Here is a 21,553-nt window from a genome sequence, read left to right on the forward strand (position 1 = left end):
ATGCACCACTCACAGCTGAGGAACTAACCTAAGGGACACCAGTAGCTCACCCAAGCTGGGCACCAGTGGCTCACACTTGTAATCCTCAATACTCAGCAGGCTGAGATCTAACGATTGTACTTTGCAGCCAACTGGGGCAGAAAAGTCCTTGAGACTCTTATCTCCAATTAACCACCAAAAAAACAGAAGTGAAGTTGTGGTTCAAGTAATACAGCACTAGCCTTGAGCAAAAAAAAAAACAAAACTCAGGGACAGACAGTACCTAGGCCCTGAGCTCAAGCCCTAGGACTGGCACAAAGAAAGAAAATGAGAGAAAGAGAGAGAGAGAGCCAGGCGCCGGTGGCTCACGCCAGTAATCCTAACTACTCAGGAGGCTGAGACCTGAGGATCCCAGTTCAAAGTCAGCCCAGGCAGGAAAGTCCGTTAGCCTCTGATCTCCAATGAACCTCCAGAAAACTGGAAGTGGTCTGTGGCTCAAGTGGTAGAGCACTCACCTTGAGCTGAAGAGCGCGTGGACAGCGCCCATGCCCAGAGTTCAAGCCCCATGACCGACAAAAAAAAAAAAAAACAACAAAAGAAAGGAGAGAGTGAGTGTGAGAGAATGAAAGAAAGAAAAGAAAAAAGAAAGAAAAAAAGAGAAGACAGAAGGAGAAAAAAATGGAGAGGGAAGAGTGAGAGGGGAGAGGGACAGGGGAGAGAGAGAAGAGAGAGGGAGAGGGGAGAAGAGAGGAGAGACAGAAGGAAAAAGAGAAGGAGAAGGACAGTGACAGGGAGAGGAGACCCAGAGCTTGGTGTGTAACCCTGGTATACCATGTACATATAAGAAAAATAGAGCGAGAGATGCACCCAACATCATCCAGGTTAGAAAAAATGGCAGTGCTGAGCCAGATCCCAGAGGTTTCAAGGCACCTGCATTCAGGAGGAAGGCAGAAACACAGGAGACAGGGAGGCCTCACCTTACAGCAACAGTGCATGCAGCAGAGGGAGGGCAAGTCGTCATCGGGGCCCAGGGGGCTGACACAGACAGGGCAGTGGTCTGGGCGTGTGGGCACGGCCTGGGCCTGGGGCACACACAGCCCGGCTGCCAGCAGTAGTGGCTCTGGGTCATCACTGTAGCTCTGTAGCAACTGTTCGGCACCCCAGTGGGAATGAGCCAAAAGGTGCTGTGCCACATCTGGTTCTATATTCAGTGTCTCTTGTACTTGCCGCACAGTCTGCTCCATCAACCCTTCTACCTCATGGGGGCTCATAGTGCGGCCTGCAGGCAGCTGCAGAGATGCAAGGGCCACCACAGCTTCTGGGCTTGGAGGGAGATAAGAGACAGTGCTTAGTATTGATGCCCTGCTTATAACCTATAGACTGACCCCTACCCAAGGCCTCAACTCCCCACCTGCCCCAGCAGTGTTAGAATAACTACCCAAGCAGCATCAGGACAGAGCACTTTGGCTGGCAGTAGCAATGATGGGGAGTCCTGCAGGGATTGGGGTGCAAAGTGAAGGAGAGTGGGTGGGACAATTCACTGCAGGCCCCCACCCAGAGGTGCAACAGCATCTCTCGTGTCAAACAGGAGTGTCCAGCCTTGCTACAGGTGATGATACAGGTATAGAGTATATCAATGAGGGCTGGGAAGGTAGCTCAGTGGTAGAGCACTTGCCTTGCATGCCTGAGGCCCTGGGTTTGATTCCTCAGCACCATATAAGCAAAAAGAAAAAAGCCGGAAGTGGTGCTGTGGCTCAAGTGGTAGAGCACTAGCCTTGAGCTGAAGAGCTGAGGGACAGAGCCCAGGCCCAGAGTTCAGGCCCACTACTGGACCCCCCCCAAAAAAAAAAACCACAAAAAACAAAGAGTATATCAATGAACCAGGATCTACAGTTAACCCTTCCAGGTGATAGGTCTACATCTGATAACCTCCAAGAAAGATTGCTTTGGAGAACTCACTTTGTGTGCCATGCAAACAGCAGGCATGAACAGCAGTGCCACAATGGCTGCTGGTGAATTGGATGTAATGCTGGAAGCGTCAGGGTGCTGACTGATTAGCGAGGTCCATAACAAATGCCCAGCAGAATGAACTTGAACATTTGGGTATTTCAAGGAGCAGAGTGCTAAGGTAATACTCCCATACATAGTTACAGAGTATTTCCTATTTCCTTACAATGAGAGACATCTATCAAAGAGTCAGCGTGTCTGGTTCTTCACCCAAGGGCTGGCTCTAGGATAGGGAAAGCAAGGCTCCTGATTGGCAAGGAAGCAGGTGGTGGTGCTGGGAGAATGAAGAATTGCGAAGCAGGAGAAATAATAGAGATAGAAAAAAATAAAGCAGCCGAGCTCAAGTGGCTCATGCCTGTTATCCTAGCTATTCAGAAGGCTGAGCTCTGAGGATCACAGTTCAAAGGCAGCCCATCCAGGAAAATGCATGAGACTCTTATCTCCAACTAAACACCAGAAAACTGGAAGTAGCGTTGTGGCTCGAAGTGGTAGAGCACTAGCCTTGAGTAAAAGAGCTCAGGGACAGCACCCAGGTTCTGAGTTCAAGCCCAACTGACAAAAAAAAAAAGACAACAACAGGAAATGTTTCTCCACAAGTGAGCTTTGGAGGGTTTGACTTGGTTGAAGGGGACAGAGGTAAAGATGGCTACCTAGGCTTGAAGGTCTTGGTGCTTTTGTTGCCACAGAAGGGGACATCTGCCTGGCCCCGGCAGGGCCCCATGGGCTCTGGAGTGGCATACATCAGGATCTGCGGCCGGTCATCACGGCGCTCCACGTAGCCCTGGCCCAGGAGGTGCAGGATGCAAGAGAGGACATCGGTGCTGGTACAGGCCACGCCCCCAGCAACAGCGCGACCCAGGCTCCCAGGGGGATTTGGACCCTTCTGCCAGGCTTCCAGCACCTGGATGGGAGGAAAGAAACAAGGAGGCTACTCTTACCTAGACCTGGGTTCAATGACTAGCTCACCATTTACTGGCCATGAGACTCTGAATAAGTTATTAACTTTCCCGTGCCTCAGTTTTCTTATCTTCAAATGGGATAAAATAATGATATCCATTTTGTAGGATTATTGTGAAGACTTAAAGGTTTCATTGTCCATGTGGTCAACGCTTATGTCTTACCTCTACTTTCTGCCTACTGCCCTGTCAGGAATAGCAAATCCACATGCAAATGTCAGCTAACAGAGGTCTCATGGGAGTCTCCTTCCCTTGTGAGGACCTCTGGTTCTATCCCAACCCCAGGAGTGACATTTCCTTCCCCCAGCACAGTCCCCACTGCGCCTACCAGACAAACCAGCTGATCAATGTGGAGGCCTTTCTCCCCATGTGCTTTGAGAATACGGACAAGAAGGCAGCTTAAGAGGTTCCTCTTCTGCTCCAGGGTGCGGCCCTCATCCTTCTCTACATTCAGGTATGTCTGGGGTGGTATCAGCCACAGGGCCTCCTCACTGGACGGGGTCCCAGGCTCACGAAGTCGCAGTACCCCTGGAACCCAGGCCCAAGTCAGAGACCCAGGGACAAGGAGGGATATCTGAGTGAGGACTAAGAATCCTACAACATTGTGATCTTTGGTACCATCTCCCCAACCTCCAGAGTCCCCCACTCTGCAGCACAGGCTCAGTCCAGCCCCCATTGGCCTACCCCCAGATGGAAAGTTCTGTGCCTCCTGCAGGGTCAAAGGGCCAGTCTCAGAGGTGAGGGGCAGGAGGGCCTGGTGCAGCAGCTCTGGGGAGAGGTCGGAATCCTTTAGCAAGGTCTCCACTGACACCTCCTGGTGAGGAGAAACAAGGCCAATCAGGAGGGAGGAAGAGGAAGGGAAAATAGAGAAGAGTGGTGGAAGAAGGACCAGAGTTCAGGAGGAGTCAGAGATGACTGGGAGCGGCTCGGGGCTGAGGTACCTCAGTCTGATTGAAATTTAGCAGCAGCCACATCTGCACAGTGGACACATGCAGCGCCTGCTTCCCAAACTGCAGCTCCGCCCGGCCCAGCCACGTCCACTGCAGCCGTCGATGTGGCCCCATGTCCAGAACTGGGTGGTTCTGACCTGGGAGGGGGAGGGCGGAGTAGGGGTCAAGTGTTACCAACACACAAAAATTTTAAATCCAAAATGATGGATTGGTTGGTCATGGGGCTTGAATTCTGGGCTAGGCGCTGTCTCTCAGCTCTTCAGCTCAAGGCTAGCAGAGCCACTGGAGCCCAGCATGATGGATTTTATAATGATCTATGTTTTCAATAAACCTCATTAGTCATCTTCGAAGGAAACCAATGAACATATTATTTAAAAAAAAAAAAAAAAAAAAAACCTAGCTGACTGCTAGTGGCTCATGCCTGTAATCCTATCTACTCAGGAGGCTGAGATCTGAGGATTGTGGTTCAAAGCTAGCAGGGCAGGAAAGTCCATGAGACTCTTTTTTTTTTTTTTTGGGTCCGGTTGTGGGGCCTGAACTCTGGGCCTGGGCACTGTCCCTCAGCTCTTCAGCTCAAGGCTAGTGCTCTACCACTTGAGCCACAGCGCCACTTCCGGCTTTTTTTTTCCTTTGCTTATGTGGTGCTGAGGAATCGAACCCAGGGCCTCATGCATGCAAGGCAAGCGCTCTACCACTGAGCCACCTTCCCAGCCCCATGAGACTCTTATCTCCAATAAATCACCAGAAAACTGGAAGTGGTGCTGTAGCTCAAGTGGTAGAGCACTTGCCTTGAAGCTGAAGAGCTTAGGGATGGTGCCCAGGTTCAGAGTTCAAGCCCCATGACTAACCAAAAAAAAAAAAAGGGCCAGAAGGTGGCTCAGTGGTAGAGTGCTTGCCTTGCTTGCAAGAGACCCTGGGTTCGATTCCTCAGCACCACATAAGCAGAAAGACCCAGAAGTGGCGCTGTGGCTCAAGTGGTAGAGTGCTAGCCTTGCGCTGAAGAGCTGAGTGACAGTGCCCAGGCCCAGAGTTCAGGTCCCATGATCAACCAAAAAACAAACAAACAAACAAACAAACAAAAAACGAATGGGAAAATTCAGCTTTTTCGTATAAACTGTACTTCAGGAAAACCCACATAGTGCTATTAATGAAGATATATTCTAAAGGCACTGTCTCCTCAGAAGCTTAAATTCTAATACAAAATATTATCTGCCATTTATTAAAGCTGGAAGTGGCGCTGTGGCTCAAGTGGTAGACAGCTGGCCTTGAGCAAAAGAGGCTCAGGGCTGGGCGCCGGTGACTCATGCCTGTAATCCTAGCTACTCAGAAGGCTGAGATCTGAGGATCACGGTTTGAAGCCAGCACAGGCAGGAAAGTCTGTGAGACTCTTGCCTCCAATTAACCATCAAAAGCTGGAAGTATGAGGCTGGGAAGGTGGCTTAGTGGTTAGAGTGCTTGCCTTGCATGTATAATGCCCTGGGTTCGATTCCTCAGCACCATACAAGCAGAAAAAGCCGAGAGTGGTGCTGTGGTTCAAATGATAGAGTGTTAGCCTTGAGCTGAAGAGCTGAGGGGGACAGCACCCAGGCCCAGAGATCAAGCCCCACGACCAACAACAACAACAAAAAGCTGGAAGTGGAGTTATAGCTCAATTGATAAAACACTAGCTTTGAGAAAAAAAAAAATCAGAGACAGCACCCAAAGGCCCTGAGTTTAAGTCCTAGCCTGTGCAGGAATGCGCACACACATGCACACACGCGCGCACGCGCGCGCGCACACACACACATATACACACACACACACACACGAAGTAAACTGCCAGACTCTACTCCAGGCCTCTACTTTGCCAGGCAAATGCTCAGGTACTTGAGCCACACCTCCAGCCCTTTGGTTTGTATTTTATGTTTGAGATAGCGTGGTGCTAACTTTGTGTGGGCTGGCTTTGACCTCTGGATCCTCCTTCCTCCACTTTCTGTGTAACTGGGATATTTGTCACTGTACTGGCCATATTTTACTTACTCATACCTGGAAAGTTTATAAAACTTAGCCATTTGCTAGTTTACAAAAGAGGTCTCAATGGAGGGAAGGTAGAAATCTAAAACAAAAATACAATTAAACAAAAAAAGTCTAGTGAATTAAAAATATACTTCTTAAAAACTGACAAGTCATCCCAGGCACTGGTGACTCACGCCTGTAATCCTAACTACTCAGGAGGCTGAGATCTGAGGATCACGGTTCAAAGCAAACCCAGGAAGGAAAGTCCATGGGACTCATCTCCAGTTAACCACCAAAAAGCCAGAAGTGGAGGTATGATTCAAGTGGTAGAGGACCAGCCTTGAACAACAGCAACGAAAAAAGCTCAAGGATCGTTTCCAGACTCTAAGTTCAAGCAGGATGGGCACAAAAATGTAACAGTAATAAAAACTTATAAAACACTCCAAATAGCCCTCACCAACAGAAAAGGTAAATAAACATATTCATACAATAGAATACGACTCAGCAATACAAAACAATAAACTAATGATATAATACACCCAAAAATTTCCCACAGACATTATGCAACATGCCAGAAGACAGATGTACAATTCAAACTCGATATCATGTACAAATACAGGAAAATATCTATGCTGATAAAGGGAAGAATAATATGGTATCTTTTGGGGGAAAAGGTACATGGGTTACAAGTATGTTCTGTATCTTGATCTAGGAGATGAGTATGTGTGGATGATTGTGGGTGTAATAATCCATGAAGCCTTGTGATTATGTACATCTTACTGAATAATAGTTATGCCAATTTTTTTTAAATCTTAAGAGGAAAAAAACCCTAAAGGATGAAGCTAAAATAGTACTGAGTGAAAAAGAAGTAGTCTTAAATACTTTTTATTTGGAAAGAAGTTCCAAAAGACTGAAGTTAAGAATGCATATTACTGAGATAGAAAAATAAAATCAAGCTGGGCGCTGGTGGCTCACGCCTGTAATCCTAGCTACTCAGGAGGCTGAGATCTGAGGATCGTGGTTCAAAGCCAGCCCGGGCAGGAGAGACCGTGAGACTCCTATCTCCAATAAACGACCAGAAAACCGGAAGTGGTGCTGTAGCTCAAGTGGTAGAGCGCTCGTCTTGAGCTGAAGAGCTGAGGGACAGCGCCCAGGCCCAGAGTTCAAGCCCCACAACCGACAAAAAAAAAGAAAAAGAAAATCAGATTTATAGGAAGTTGAAGGAACTAAGGAGGGCAGAAATGATGAGGTCATACTACATTCCTTCTGCTCCCTTCCCTCATACTATGGAGCCCAGAAACTCCGTCTTTATTCACATCTGCACATTTCTGCCCAATGGTCCTCTCCATTTCCTCTCTTTCCACCCCAAAGATGACCTCAATCTCAGTTTCCTCTCCTCAACTTCTTACTCTGGCTGTAGAAACTGGAGAAGCGGTCAAGGGCATCACAGAATTCCGGAGGGAGGCATTTTCTGGGATGGTACAAGTAGCAGAGTGGAGAGACAGGCCAGCAGCGTGGTGACAGGACCATTATAGAAACGACTGGATTCAGATCGTCTGTAAATAGTTGTTTCTCATCAGCCTCCTCTTCCTCCTCTTCCTCCTGAAGAGAAGGATGTCAAGGATGCATGGGCTCCCTTCTAGAGTCCAGTCTTGCTCTCCTGCTCCCGCTTCTCCCTGCTCTTACCTCCTCTACCAGCAGTCCCTGTCCCTCCTTATCTTCCTGCTCCAGAAGTACCCTGTCAAGCTGCTGGAGCTGGAAGAGGTGGAACTGGCGCTGCAGCTCCTCCGAGGTGCTCAGGCTCTGCAGCATCAGTTGGGGGAGGCGGTTGGGGAAGCAGAGGCCGATCTGCTCCAGCACGGCCCCCTCCAGCCAGCTGGAGCCCAAGCTCAGGAGCCGGTCTGCCATGTAGTGCCTGCAGGACACACGGGGGTCGGGCCAAGTCTCAGTGGGATGTCAGCACACTCTAGGCCCATCCCTCGAGAAGGTAGGTCCCTATGGTGCAGCCGGCCTGTGTCACAGGCTCCACCTCACCCCTTCACACCCAGCTCCACACTTCATTCTCCTCCTCCCACCGCTTCCTTCATCTCCCATCAGAGGCTCTTTCCCCCTCTAGATTCCAGGCCTTGCCAGACCTGCACTCACTGATAGAAGTGCTCAAAAGTGGTGGCCAGCTCCAGGCCAGAAAGGACCATGATGGGTTCCAGGTGCCGCTGAAGCCGGCCCAGGGTTTCTACTCCAGGGGCGCCGCCAAGCAGGCCACCCTGGATCTGTTGGTCAATGTGCCTGGCAAACTGCTCACTCATCTGGGGGAAATGGAAAGGGCAGTGACACCCAGGGATGAGGGAGTGGAGTAGGAGAATGAGGAGAGAATGAGGGGAAAGGGCAGGCAGGAAGTGGGGGCAGGACTCACGTGAGCAGCCGTGAGGAAAGACTGCTGTAGCAGGGCACCTGAGAAGCCACTGCGCAGAGCCAGTGTGAAGGCTGCCCGGGGCCCAAACAGCTCTGAGCCTGCCCTCTGCAAGTGTTCATAGAGCTTACAGTAACGAGTCACAAAGTCTGGAGCCCTCCAGGCTGCAGCCAGGAATCTGCTGACCTGAGAACAAAGACCAAGAAGTGACCAAAGGAAGCTGGGCACTGGTGACCCACAGTGAGAACCAAAGGATCATAGTTTGAAGCCAGCCTGGGCAGAAAAGTTCATGAGACCCCTTCTCGACCCACACCTGGGCATGGTGGCACATGCCTGTTATCCAAATGAAACAGGAAGCCTTAAGTAGGTGAATGGCCATCTAGGTGGCCTGCCTGGGTAGAAAGCAAGACTCCATCTAAAAACTTACCAGGGTGTATGGCTCATTCCTGTAAGCCTAGCTACTCAGGAAGCTGAGATCTGAGGATCAAGGTTCAAAGCCAGTTGGAGCAGGCAGGTCTCCAATTAGCCAGCAAAAAGCCAGAAGAGGGGCTGTGGTTCAAGTGGTAGAGTACTAGCCTTGAACACAAAAAACTAAGGCACAACACCTAGGTCCTGAGCTCAAGACTAAAAGAGCTAGAAGTGTAGCTTGGTGATAGAACATCTGCCTTGCAAGAACCTCAAACCTCATACTAAAAAAAACCAAGGGGCTGGGAAGGTGGCTCAGTGGTAGAGCGCTTGCCTTGGATGCATGAGGCCCTGGGTTCGATTCCTCAGCACCACATAAGCAAAAAGAGAAAAGCTGGAAGTAGCGCTGTGGCTCAAGTGGTAGAGTGCTAGCCTTGAGCTGAAGAGCTGAGGGACAGCGCCCAGGCCCAGAGTTCAGGCCCCATGACCGGACCCAAAAAAAAAACAAAAACTAAGCAGCGAATCCTACCCTCCGCCCTGCCCAGTTTCAGCTTGCATCTGCCTACCTGCTCTTGCACCACGCTGAGCCAGCACTGGGTGATGTTCCTCAGACTGCTGCTTGGAAGCACTGGCGAAGGCCCAGGGCTCCGGTCCCGACCCTTGTTGTTCTTGCCAACTGCAGAGACACAGAGAAAGAAGGAGTTTCATCTCTGCCTCCGGGGGAATCCAGGGGTCACAAGTGCTTATCCCCTGAGAAGTCCAGGAGGTGTGGGGAGCTGAGAAAGGCAGAAGAAAAGGAGCCAGATATCCCCACAGGGGCAGATTCACAACTCGGGGGCCACGCGGGACTCACGGGGCCGAGGAGATGGCTCAGGAGAAGGCCCAGGAGGGAGCTCCACATGAACCAGCAAGTGGCACAGGCGGCGAACTCGAGAAGCGAAGGTCGCTGCCCGACTCTGGGGGATCCGTGCATTGTCCCTCTGCTCCAAGTACTGATCCAGCAACCATCCCAGGGAGCTTACACCTTCCACATCTGAAAGAAGACAGGTCAGGAGCAGGGGTCCACAGAAAACCAGGAACAGAGAGCTAAGGGGGGAGGAGAAGGGAAGAGAAATAAGGGTTGTGGGGTCCAAGGGCCCTAGTCCTCTCCTCACCAAGGTTTGCTTCACCTGGAGCCTGGGGACATGGTAACTGGGCAGGGGTAGCGTGGAGGGGAAGAGTCAAATACCAGAGTCTCAGGGAGCAGTCCTTGGGGTGGGAAGGAGAGAGGAGCATTGAGGTGACAGGCCTCAGGAACTAAGAGAACCAAGTGTGTTAACTCAGGTGACCCCTGGGCATAAGGATAAGGCGCTGGTGAGTGGGGCAGGTGGCAGGTGGTTACCAGGAGAGGTGACGTTCTGAACCAGGGGGCTGACCAGGGCCTCCCAGCAGGTCTTGCCCAGTGCCTGGGCAGCTTCATCATCAGGGAGGAAGCGATCAGCAAAATTCTGTTCATGACGCAAAACTCTGTTCAGTCTGGAGACAAGTGAGAATATGGCCAAAGATTAAAAGACAGATTTCCCTAAGGCAGGCATGCAGTGCAAAGCAACTCTAGTTCCCAGGTGCCCACGCTTGGGCCTCTTCCCCACCCCCCCGCTTTACCCCAGCAACTCCCCTTATGTCCTAGCTGCAGATTTCCACGGCAGCCTCTTCCTGACCTCTCCTTCTCATCATGCCCTGTTCCCCCAGCTGCCACCCCCCTTCATGCCCCACCCACCTGGGACAGAGCTGGAGGAGGCGTCTGCGGTCCTCTGCTATGTCCCGGCTCCAGGCCTGTGCTCGAATTGTGTAGAAGAGACATGTACGGCGGCACAGCTGCTCCCGGAACAGTGGCCAGAAAGTGGGCTTAGGGCCCAGGACCTCCAAACCCCGAACTCGAGTGTCAATGCCACCCTGCAACACAGATTCATTTGTCACCTAAGCTACCACCTGCCACCAGAGCCAGGTCCTGTGCCCAGAGCGGCTGGAGAAGCCCCAGGAGAAGGAGCCCTGACTGAAGTCCTAGCCTCCAGCAGGTACCACAGACAGGGGTGTGGATTCCCTGTCCTCAGCTCCCAGCCTCTTCCTGGCCCCACCTGCTGGCAGCGCTTTATGCGGATCTGGATGATGGGCCAGAAGCGGTTCAGGTTCTCCAGGAGGGTCACTCGGCTGGCAGAAGGCATCACGTTCACCTGGCAGGGCAGGAGAGAGGAGGCAGGGGGAGCTGTCACCCAAAGAGGAGCTGAAGACTGTTGACAGCAAACAAACCGGGCATGCTGTGTGTCTTTACTCCTGCACCAAGCTCAGGGACCTACAAGGTTCTATGATTGGGATTCCACTTCCACTGCCAGCAAGCAGCCCTCCCCAGAAGGAAGGGAACAGCCATTCCCCCAGTGGCTGGCCCTTTTCACAACCTTGGGACAAATGGAAGGCTAGGGAGTATGGCCAAGTGGGATGCTAGGGTCCCCACCGTGTTGAGCTCCGTGCTGATACAGCTGGCACTGTCCCCTCCAAACACCACCACTCTGGCTGGCATGTAACTTGAATCTTCGCTGGCTACCAGGAGAGTCAGCTGCCTGAGAGAGGAAAAAGGTGTAAAATCAAAGCTAGGACTCCTGTCCTAGTTCAAAGATATTTCATCCCAACATGTCCTTCATCCAACGTCTGTGGCAAGTAGACTACCACTCAGTGTCCCCCACCATCACCCTCCTGGGACACCAGACCCTCTACCTAATTGAATACCTGGGGCACTTCTCAACTACAGACCATCAAATCAACCTTCCAACTTCTTTTTTGGCCTCTAGCTCAAACTTCCATAAGTACTGGTTTTCTGAATTAAGAAAAAAATCTAATGTCTCTTCCCTTCTTCAAATCCTTCAATGGAGCCTGGCACTGTGGTTCACACCTGTAATCCTAGCTACTTAAGGCTGAGATCAGGAGGATCACAGGTCAAGGCCATCCTCTCTGTAAAAAGTTTCTCAACAGAAAAAGCTGAGTGCAGTGTTGCGTATCCATCATCCCAGCTTCCACAGAAAGTATAAATAGGAGGCTAGCGATCCAGGTTGGTCCAGGTAAAAAGCCAGACTCTTGAACTACAAACCACCAAAGCTAAACAGGCTGGAGGCATGGTCAAGTGGTAAAGTCTAGTCGACATGAGGTCCTGTGTTTAAACCCAATACTACCAAAAAATTCCTTCAACAGTTCCCCATTTCAGAAAAAAAAACAAAAATAAAAAAACCCCCAAAACCTGACTCTTCTTAGCTGATGAATCTCTTTGTGATCAGTCTCTGCCACTGTGAATCACGTGCCCAAACATTTTTAAACACTTCTCCAACACAGCTTCCTGTACCTTCCTTCCAGTGTGCACACATACTCACTTTCCCTGCAGTGTCAGCTGGGCCCTCTTGATCTAGGTAATTTTGACTTCAAACCTGTCTAGCTGGATGCTCACATCTGTAATCCTGGTGAATCAGGAGGCTGAGATCTGAGGATTGTGGTTCAAAGCCAGCCTGCTCAGGAAAGCCCATGAGACTCTTATCTCCAATTAAAAGCTGGAAGTGGAGATGTGGCTCCAATGGTAGAGTGCTAGTCTTAAGCATAAAAGCTCAGGGACAGCAGCCAGGCCGATTTCAAGCACCAGGACAGGTGTATACACCCCTCCTCCAAAAACAAAAAACCAACAACAAAAACATCCCCAACTTCATTCTAGTCAAGGCTTCCTTCTGGAATGAAGTCTTCCCTGATGCCTCATGTGGGGACCCAGGGTATGCACTGACCTTGAAGCCTCCCTCACCTGTTTTCCCCTCTTTTTTCTTTCTCCTTATCTGAAGTGATGCCCTCCCCTGCAAAGCAAGCTAGCTTTGGAGAAAAAGTTCTTGACATCAATCAGCAAATTCTAAAGAGTGCTAAAGCAGGACCCAACTTTTTTTTTTTTTTTGAGGTTGACACTCAAGTCTCATGCCTGCTAGGCAGGCACACAACTTAAGCTATGCTTCAGTCCTTGCTGTTTTCTTATGTAGTCCATGCTGGCCTCAAACACTTAGTTCTGCCTCAGTCTCCTGAGTGCTGAGATCACAGGTGTGGAAGACAATACCCAGCTTTCTGATTTTCTGGCCCGCTGTGAGGGAAGGTTCCCTGGCCACAGAAACTGTACTTTGCTCTTCTTGTATTTCTACAGCTTTATATTCCAGGCATAGAAGACTAGCATTAGGGCTGGGAAGGTGGCTCAGTGGTAGAGCACTTGCCTTGCATGCCTGAGGCCCTGGGTTCAATTCCTCAGCACCACATAAGCAAAAAGAAAGAAACTGGAAGTGGTGCTGTGGCTCAAGTGGTAGAGCGCTAGCCTTGAGCTGAAGAGCTGAGGGATAGTGCCCAGGCCCAGAGTTCAGGCCTCACGACCGGACCCAAAAAAAACAAAAAAAGAAGACTAGCATTAAACAGTTATCCATGAAGAGTGGATAAATGATTTCTAAGCATAGGGCAGTGTTATCTGGAGCTGTGGGGTGCCAGTTGCCAGGCTTAGGGAGGACATATCTACATGAGCTAAGCAAACATAGGTATATGTGTTCAGTCTGGTCACTGCACAAAATGGGTTTTAGCTTGTGCATCAGGAATAGGGGTGAGATGGAGCTGTGTGGGAGAGTGCTTCAGAGACATCCACTGAAATAGATCAGAATATCTGCATGTGCAGGCACCCACAGGGTGGAGTCACACCTAATGAGGACTCCACGGTGCATGTGCAGGGTGATGTAGTGGGAGCCAGTGCTGCCGTTGGACTCCCAGTATGTCTTAGGGTTGCGGTCCATCAGCTTGCTGGCCCGGTGCGGGTTGGAAGACACCTCCACCTTCTCCCAGCATTTGTCCTCCTTCACTTCCACACTGGAGCCTAGGAGCGAGTGGGAAGGGGTGAAGGTTACAGCCTGGTTAGCTAAGGTAGAAAGAAAGGGGCTGGGGACCAGGAGGCTTCAGAAGGGGAGAGCAGATACTGGAGGAGCTCCAGGAGAAAGTAGATGATGGTACTAACCCTGGCAGAGATGCCTCAGGAACACATCAAAGAAGGGAATATTGATGGGCTGGTGGGTTCGTCTGTGGTCTTCAATCTGGCCCAGCACCATCTGCAGCCAGAACAAACATTATGGGGCAGGGAGAGAGGAAGAGGAAGGAATAGAGTGAAACACATAGAAATGTGGATAGAGAAAAATGGTCAGGAGGCAAGAGAGTATTAAACTTGACTTTTTTCTTTTTTTTTGGTCGTGGGTCTGGGCCTGGGCACTGTGAGCTATTCAGCTCAAGGCTAGTGCTCCACTTGAGCCACAGCGCCATTTCCTGTTTTCTGGTGGTTCATTGGAGATGAGTCTCACAGACTTTCTTACCCGGGCTGGCTTTGAACCATGTCCTCAGATCTCAGCCTCCTGAGGATTACAGGTGTGGGCCACCAACTCCTAGCTCCACCCAACCCATTTTGCTAGGATCCCATAAGGTAAAGATTAGAGAACAAGTGTCCAGAGTTGCCGCCACTTTTGCTAACAGGGACCCCGATGAGGGGCACATGGAGTGCCCTTCTCTTATGTCTCTGGCCCTCACCTGGATACAGCCAGCCAGGATGCTGGAGGTGAGGTTGCTATAGAGCTGGGCATATTTCTCACACTCTGTCACCAGGTCCCGAAGCTCGGAAGTCAGCTGCAGCTGAGTGGAGTGCTTGTCCAGGACTTTGGAGAGGACTTCTTTTGCTCCCAAACAGCAGAGCACCACTGCATAGTCCTTATGCATAGAAGCCAGGCGGTGCAGGAAGCGAGTCAGCTCCTGAACAATCTGAGTCCAGAGCCATAAGGATTAGTTTGTGGGAAACAAAGGGTGATGGCAGAGTCTAGTGAAGGACAGGTGGTAGCAGAGATTTTGAAGAAATCTCAAAGTCCGGGGAAAGGAGTCCACCAAGAACAGAGTGGACTGGAATCCTGGAGTGCAGGGACTCCAGTGGGGGCTGGCAGGGGCAGAGTTTGAGCAGTTGCCTAGGTTTCTTCCTGCCACAGACATACTATCCCCCAGAGCCAACTCTCTGCCTGAGCCTCACTCCATGATTACAGATCGTGGACTGTTTCCAGAGATCCTATAATGATGCTAACCTCCTTACCCTCTGTCCCCAGACCCAACCAGAAAGGCTCTGCTGTGCACCCAGAGCCTTGTAAGGCAGGTGGTGCCCCAGCCACTGCCTTACTAGGGCTCTGGTACCTCAGGGTCACTGCTGGGGCCACTCAGACAGTTGAGGCAAGGCTCCAAGACCTCATGCCAGGAGAGAACCATTGTCTCCGGGTAATCCAGCAGTCGGATCATGACCCTGTGAGGGGACAGAAACAAGTGATGTCCTCTCAGTCCCTCGATCCCAGAGCAAGGCCCCTGAACAGGACCCTCACCTGAGCACCGTCAGCAGCAGAATTTTGTTGGGCCCAGGGGCATCAAGAGTCCGCAGCAACAGGAGGAAGGGCTGGGTCTCCTGCTGGAGGCGCTTGAGGAGGGGCTTCACAGCCCCTCCTGGGCTGCCTTCCCGGCACAGCATGCGTTCCAAGTCCAGAAGGAGTTCTGCAGATGGGCCCCCCACCAGGGATCTAATCAGAAGTTCGGGGGACCCATCCTGACCCTGGGTGCTTGTGGTCTCCAGTGCTGCAGGCCGGACACACCAGAGGAAAAAATGTGCATGAAGAGGAAACTCACAAGTCAGTCAAACTGAGAAAAGGGAAGGTCCAAAAATGTTTCTCCCATATTAAAGTTGTTTATAGTGTGTTTTGGTTTTGGTGGTACTGGGGTTTGAACTCAGTGTCTCATGTGTGTTAAGCACTCATTCTACTGCTTAAGCCACTCCACCAGTTCTCTTTTGAGTTGGTTATTTTATGCCCAGGTTGGCCTGGACTTCAATCTTCCTGTTTGTGTTTTCCTTTGTTGCTGGGATAACTACTGTGCCCAGCTGTTGGTTGAGATGGAATCTTGAGAAATTTTATGCCTGAGCTGCCACAAACCAGATTCCCCAGTCTTCGATTCCCAAGTAGCTAGGATTAAATTACAGACTTGAGCCACTACACCTGGCAAGTATGTCTACAGTTTTAACCAACCTATGAGAGATTTTTCTTTTCTGGTCCCAAATACAGATTTAACTACAAAAATCTAGTATAACAAAATATTGTTAAGTTAAATGTATGCATGTGTGTGTGTGAGTGTGTGTGTGTGTGTATGTGTGTGTGTGCATGTGCGCGAGCACATGCCCCTGGTCCCAGAGCTTGAACTCAGGGCCTTTTTGTTCAAGGCTGAGCTTGTTTGTTCAAGGCTAGTGCTATACCACCACAACACCATTTCCAGCTTTTTTGTAGTTAATCGGAAATGCCTTTCTCTCTCTCTTTTTCTTTCTTTCTTTCTGTCATGGGGCTTGAACTTGGGGTCTGAACACTATCCCTGAGCTCTGCTCAAGGCTAACACTCTATCACTTTGAGCCACAATGCCACTTCATGGAGATAAAGAGTCTTATGGACTTTCTTGCCTGGATTGGCTTTGAACCACAATCCTCAGATCTCAGCCTCCTGAGTAGCTAGGATTACAGGCATGAGCCACTAGTGCCTGGCTTATAACAAATTCTTAATCTCAATTACCTATTATTAAATGTTAGCTATAATCTATACTAGCTGTTATAATTACAGCCCTAACCTGCCTAGCATGGTGGCTTTAAATTTGTAGATTAAAAGATAAATACTACTAATTTATGTATCTGTCCATACTTGTCTTTCACTTAAAAAAAAAAAACCACAAAAGGTTTCTTCCCTGTGACACCCATATTTTATGATTCTATTTGGAAACCTTTTTCAATTTTTTTTCAGTGTTGGAGATAAAAACCAACGGTCTTACAAGTGTTAGGCCATGCTCCACCACTGTGCTATACCTTGGCTCCGAATCACAAACTTTCTGTACCATAAATTACAATTCTTTCGCAGAATGTAATTTCAACCAGTTTTCTACTGTCCAGTAAGACTGGGCCAAACCTAGCCAAGACTGAGAGGATTCCACATATGTTTAGAGCCATTCAGAGAAGGCAACTTCTTTGCACCTACTTGGGTCTTCTTGTCTTGCTCAAGTTCTACTTAAGATCTACCTTGAGCAATAAACATCTTGCTCATTTCCTGAAGATTCCTTGTGTCTTTCCAGTGAGAGGCTAGTATGTAAGCTTCAGCTTTCCTGACTATAGGTTGGCACGGCATGATTTCTCAGCAGACCACCCCCTCCACGATGGTACCTGAATGTTCAGGCCTGCTCGGCGACTCTGAGTAGCGACTGAGAAGCATCGTGAGGATGGTGCGGGTGGTAGGCATGGGTTCTGTCCCCGGCGCTATCCCTGAGTGCCTAAGCAAGGTGTCTCTCAGCTCTTGTGTTAAAATCTGGTCTCCTAGAGTATGGTGGTTGCACAAAAGCAGGTTGAGCAGGAGCAGGCCATTTCTCACCGCAGAAGAGCACCTGGGAAGAGAGAGATGACCCGGGAAGAAATTGGCAGAAATTGATCTCTAGATAGAACAGTTGGAGGGGCTCTGGTGTTCCCACAGAGGCAGGACTTCCCAATGTTAACCTCAGGCCACTCCTCCCAGCACCTTGAAAGGAGATCAGGGTCTCTTTGCCCTCTCTAGGAATCTCTCTATCTGTCGCTATTTGGCTTCTCTTCCAATGACTTGAAGAAGGGCCCACTAGTGTTTAGTTTAATTCAGAGGTGACAATAAAGAAAAATTTCTCTTTTTTACTTTTTGTTTTTTACTGCTACTGGGCTTGAACTCAGGGCCCAGGTGCTGTCCCTTAGCTTTTTCTGTTCAAGGCTGGTGCTCTACCACTTGAGCCACAGCTCCACTTCTGGCTTTTTGGTGAGTAATTGGAGATAAAAGTCTCAGGAACTGTTTTTGCTCAGGCTGGCTTAGAATCTTGATCCACAGATCTCAGCCTCCTGAATAGCCAGGATCACAGGCATGCGCCACAGGCACCTGGTCATAATGGGAATTTCTGTGGAACCTATGAGCCTGAGGCAGAGACTAGTGGGGCGTGGGACTTATTAGGAATCCAGAGAATAATGTCCTGACCCCTCCGTGTTCAGCATCAGGATCACAGCTGCAGGAACACTGAGGAGCAAGCTCTCAGAGCCTGGACGTGTGGCTGAGTCAATGCTGGCGAAGATCTCTCTGGTCATCTGGGCATCAAACAAAGGTTGGGTGGAATCTCGGCCAGTAGTAAAGGTGGGGACCTCTGAGGAGCTGGCAATGGCCAGCATCTTTAATGCCTGCAGGGGGGATGTGGAAGCAGAGTTAGGGGTGGACTAAGCCACCATGGAAGGAGGGCACCAGGGTCAGCATTCTACATCTCAAATGTTGGGAAGTGGAATTGCTTGCAAGATGGATTAGCATAAGCGATAGAAATGGAACATGAGGTACAGGTTATCAGATACTGAAGAGGAAAGGAAGAGAAGGAGAAACAGAAGGAAGGAAGGAAGGAAGGAAGGAAGGAAGGAAGGAAGGAAGGAAGGAAGGAAGGAAGGAAGGAAGAAAGGAAGGAAGGAAGGAAGGAAGGAAGGAAGGACATGAAAGATAGCAAATAGCAACCCAAGAGTGGATGGTAAAATCCGCCAGCCACTTCTCTCTGCCTTGCTACCCAGGTGGACTGGCTTCCCCTGCCCAATTTTCCCCTCACAACACTGCCCTTTCACAGCCTCTAGATTCCAAAGGCTTTCCCTGAAGCTGCCTCCCATTTCAGCTGGCCACTCTCCTTTGTAAACCTTTCTTTCCTGAGTCCCAGGCCTTCATAGCTTCCTGCTTTCCTATTAAATCTCCGTGGTTCTTTTGCCTTTGGACACTGAAGCTCCTTGTCCCTCCTCTTTTACTCTGTGCTCACTCCATAAGCAACCTCATCCACTTTCACAGCTTCAATTACCACTTGCATACGAACTCTTTCAACCCTCGGTCCCCTGTCCTTAGCCAACAGATCGGTATCCAGCCTATTTCAACAGTTGTCTCACGAGAAGAATGGCTGGAATTGTAGGAAAAATACTTGAAACTTATTTACTGATGCTACAGAGAAAAATCAAGTTAAAATGAACATTGTATCTTAGAATGGAGAAGGCCTCTGTTGGTAAAAGGGCTAGAAGACACCCACTAGGGATGGGTTGGTCTACAACTAATCTTAGGATGGTTCCCCATGTGAGCCAGGCCTTCCAAAAGTGCTACCTAGTAACATGGCCTTCTCCCTTTGGTCTCCACATCCTCTGTCACAAAGAGCTGTTCTGTAGCCCCCTCAAGTTATAAACAAGATGATGTGATTTTATTCTGGGAAAGTTACAGTTAAGAGTTTAGGGGTAAGTGCTGTGGTCTGGTCACACAATTTGAGAGGACCCGAGAAGTTAGCATCTGGATGCCTGGCTGTTCCTGGGATGAGACCTGGTTGACTTGGTAAAGGAAGTGCTCCTGGCCTCTCCAGGAGAGCCCACTCCGAGCAGATGCATGCTCATAGGCTCCTGTCTACTTGCTCCCATTATACTGCTGGAATCCAGCCTCAGAACTCCTCGGGCTGAGGCCTACCTGTGCTCATCAGGAACCATCAAGCTATACAGAGACACACTGCCTGCACCAGGCCAGCAGCTTGCATTTCTGTTTAGGGTAGTTAGGAAGTCAGTCTTCTGGACCAGGGCCTCCCTTCCCTAGTCTCTGCTCAGAGTGGCAAAGCAATGGCAATGCTGCCTTTGTTTACCCAAATCACTTGAGGAAGTATTTACTGTGTGAGGGTACCACTCAGATAAAAGGATAAAAAAAATCCTTTAGTTTGTCTAATCTTGAACATCAGTCTTTAATAAGATGTATAACTATAACTAAAAAGGCATGAGAGAAAACACAACATACCTACAAACTTGATTCTTAATTTCCCTGTACCAATTTCTGCAATATTTTTTCAGTGGCCACCTCATGTGTCCTGCTGTTCAATTCTAAACCTGAGCATCTTTCTTAAAAACTCCTACCTTTCTGCAAAAATTCGCTCCATCTCCAAGACTGTCCAGACTGCACTCTTAAATCAATCTTTGTCGTTCCATTCCAGCATCTATATACCCTAACTCCCCACAGTGCCTCCTCCAGGTACTGTCAATGGTCAGTAGCTCCCATCTGACTGTCTCATCCATTGCTCGCTTCTACAAGCTTAGCACACTCACCGCCAGCCCAGCCTGCTGCACCAAGATGGAAGTCTTATATTCCTGCATGCAAACCAGCACAGCATAGATGCCACCCTCTCTGGCAAAGAGCGGACGCCACTCATGCTTGGTCATAAGCAGGTAAAGGAGGCGCAGAGCTAGGACCACGACCATCTTCTCTCCCATCTGATTGGTCAGCAGCTCCACCAGTGTCTTCACTAGCTTTTCTCTGAGAAAAGAAGAGACCCTGGGGCTCCTCATTCCAAGGAGTTTACATGATTTCCCAGCCCTGACGCCATCTGATGCCCTGCCCACCCCGCCTCATCAAGACCGAGCCCTCTCTCTCCCTCTCTCCTCCTTGTCAGTCTCCCTACCAATCTTCTCCACTCTGCAGTCCAACTGCGCCTCTCCCCTTACCTCCTAAAGGAGGCAAAAGAGCAAAGTGATTACAACCCTTGGCTTATCTTTTGGAGCTACAGCTTGAATGCAATTCCTGGTTGTGGTGCCTGCAATATATAATGCTAATTATTTGGGGGATCCTGGTCTGAGGCCAGCATGGGAAGAAAAAAAGTTCACCAGCCAGGCACCAGTGGCTCAAACTTGTAATCCTAGCTACTCAGGAGGAGACTGAGATCTGAGGATTGCAGTTCAAAGCCAGTATTGGGCAGAAAAGTCCCTGTGAGACTCTTCTCTCCAACTAACCACTCAAAAACAGGAAGTGGTACTGTGGCTCAAGTGGTAGAGTGCTAGCCTTGAGCACAAAGAGGCTTAGGGACAGTCACCAGACCCTGAGTTCGAGCCCCACAACTGATTAAAGAAAAAAAAAAAAAGAAGTCCACGAGACTCCATCTCAACCAATGGCTGGGTGCAGCGGTGTGTGCTTATTATCCTGGCTATGCGGAAGGCACAATGTCTAGACAAGGTGGCATGTGCCTGTCATCCCCAGGGACATAGAAAAGCAAAAGTAGGAGGATCAGAGCCCAGGCTTGCTCCCAGCATAAAGGGAACCCTACTTGAAAATAACCAATGTGAAAACAGGCTGGAGGTATAATGGTAGAGCACCGCCTAGCAAGTATGAGGCCCTGAACTCAATCCTCAGTCCTGCCAAGAAAAAAGGGAGATTCAGGTAAATGAAGAAAAATATGCAAGAATAATCAGGAGATGTTTGGGAAAAAAGTGGCAGATTTGCATACAGTCATCTAAATATAACTATAAACATAAAATAATCAAAATTTTGGAATTGATATAGCGTAACCAAAGAGATAGATGACAAGGGCTAGCCACTGGTGGCTGATGCCTACAATCCTAGTTACTCAGGAGCCTGAGATCTGAGGATCACAGTTCAAAGCCAGTGTAGGCAAGAAAGTCCATGAGATTTTTATCTCAACTACCAAAAATTCAAATAATAATAATACTGGATATTAATAATAAAAAGAATAATGCTATCAATGCAGATTTAATAAGAGAATGATCATAAAACACTAAGTAGGGCTCCAAGAATACTAACAACCCCCACCCCCCACCACTGTTCTACAGGCCTTCCTTCAGCACCCTTAACCTTTCTAGTTCTTGATGCCTTTTTTTTTCCTTCTGTTTATGCAGTATTGAGGAACTGAACCCAGGGCACACATGCAAGGCAAGCATT

At 49.4% G+C, this 21,553-nt stretch overlaps 1 protein-coding gene across 1 annotated transcript in view; it reads right to left on the reverse strand.

Moving 5' to 3' along the window:
- The window catches only part of Cul9 (cullin 9), a 37,629-nt gene that overhangs the window by 8,294 nt on the left and 7,782 nt on the right, over positions 1-21,553 (reverse strand). Inside the window, exons 9-31 of the mRNA XM_042671870.1 lie at positions 19,930-20,137; positions 17,819-18,015; positions 16,993-17,210; positions 15,131-15,377; positions 14,949-15,054; positions 14,304-14,531; positions 13,744-13,834; positions 13,434-13,605; positions 11,191-11,296; positions 10,817-10,912; positions 10,459-10,634; positions 10,084-10,217; positions 9,556-9,735; positions 9,269-9,378; positions 8,301-8,483; positions 8,033-8,193; positions 7,574-7,802; positions 7,297-7,489; positions 3,884-4,029; positions 3,627-3,756; positions 3,271-3,470; positions 2,637-2,887; positions 957-1,302 (exon numbers count right to left, since the gene is read on the reverse strand). Coding sequence (XP_042527804.1) covers positions 957-1,302; positions 2,637-2,887; positions 3,271-3,470; positions 3,627-3,756; positions 3,884-4,029; positions 7,297-7,489; positions 7,574-7,802; positions 8,033-8,193; positions 8,301-8,483; positions 9,269-9,378; positions 9,556-9,735; positions 10,084-10,217; positions 10,459-10,634; positions 10,817-10,912; positions 11,191-11,296; positions 13,434-13,605; positions 13,744-13,834; positions 14,304-14,531; positions 14,949-15,054; positions 15,131-15,377; positions 16,993-17,210; positions 17,819-18,015; positions 19,930-20,137 — 4,108 coding nt within the window. The remainder of the gene's footprint in view (positions 1-956; positions 1,303-2,636; positions 2,888-3,270; positions 3,471-3,626; positions 3,757-3,883; positions 4,030-7,296; positions 7,490-7,573; positions 7,803-8,032; positions 8,194-8,300; positions 8,484-9,268; positions 9,379-9,555; positions 9,736-10,083; positions 10,218-10,458; positions 10,635-10,816; positions 10,913-11,190; positions 11,297-13,433; positions 13,606-13,743; positions 13,835-14,303; positions 14,532-14,948; positions 15,055-15,130; positions 15,378-16,992; positions 17,211-17,818; positions 18,016-19,929; positions 20,138-21,553) is intronic.

Source organism: Dipodomys spectabilis, unplaced genomic scaffold (assembly GCF_019054845.1).
Source record: "Dipodomys spectabilis isolate Male_0828 unplaced genomic scaffold, ASM1905484v1 ptg000669l, whole genome shotgun sequence".
NCBI classification, from domain to species: Eukaryota; Metazoa; Chordata; class Mammalia; order Rodentia; family Heteromyidae; genus Dipodomys; species Dipodomys spectabilis.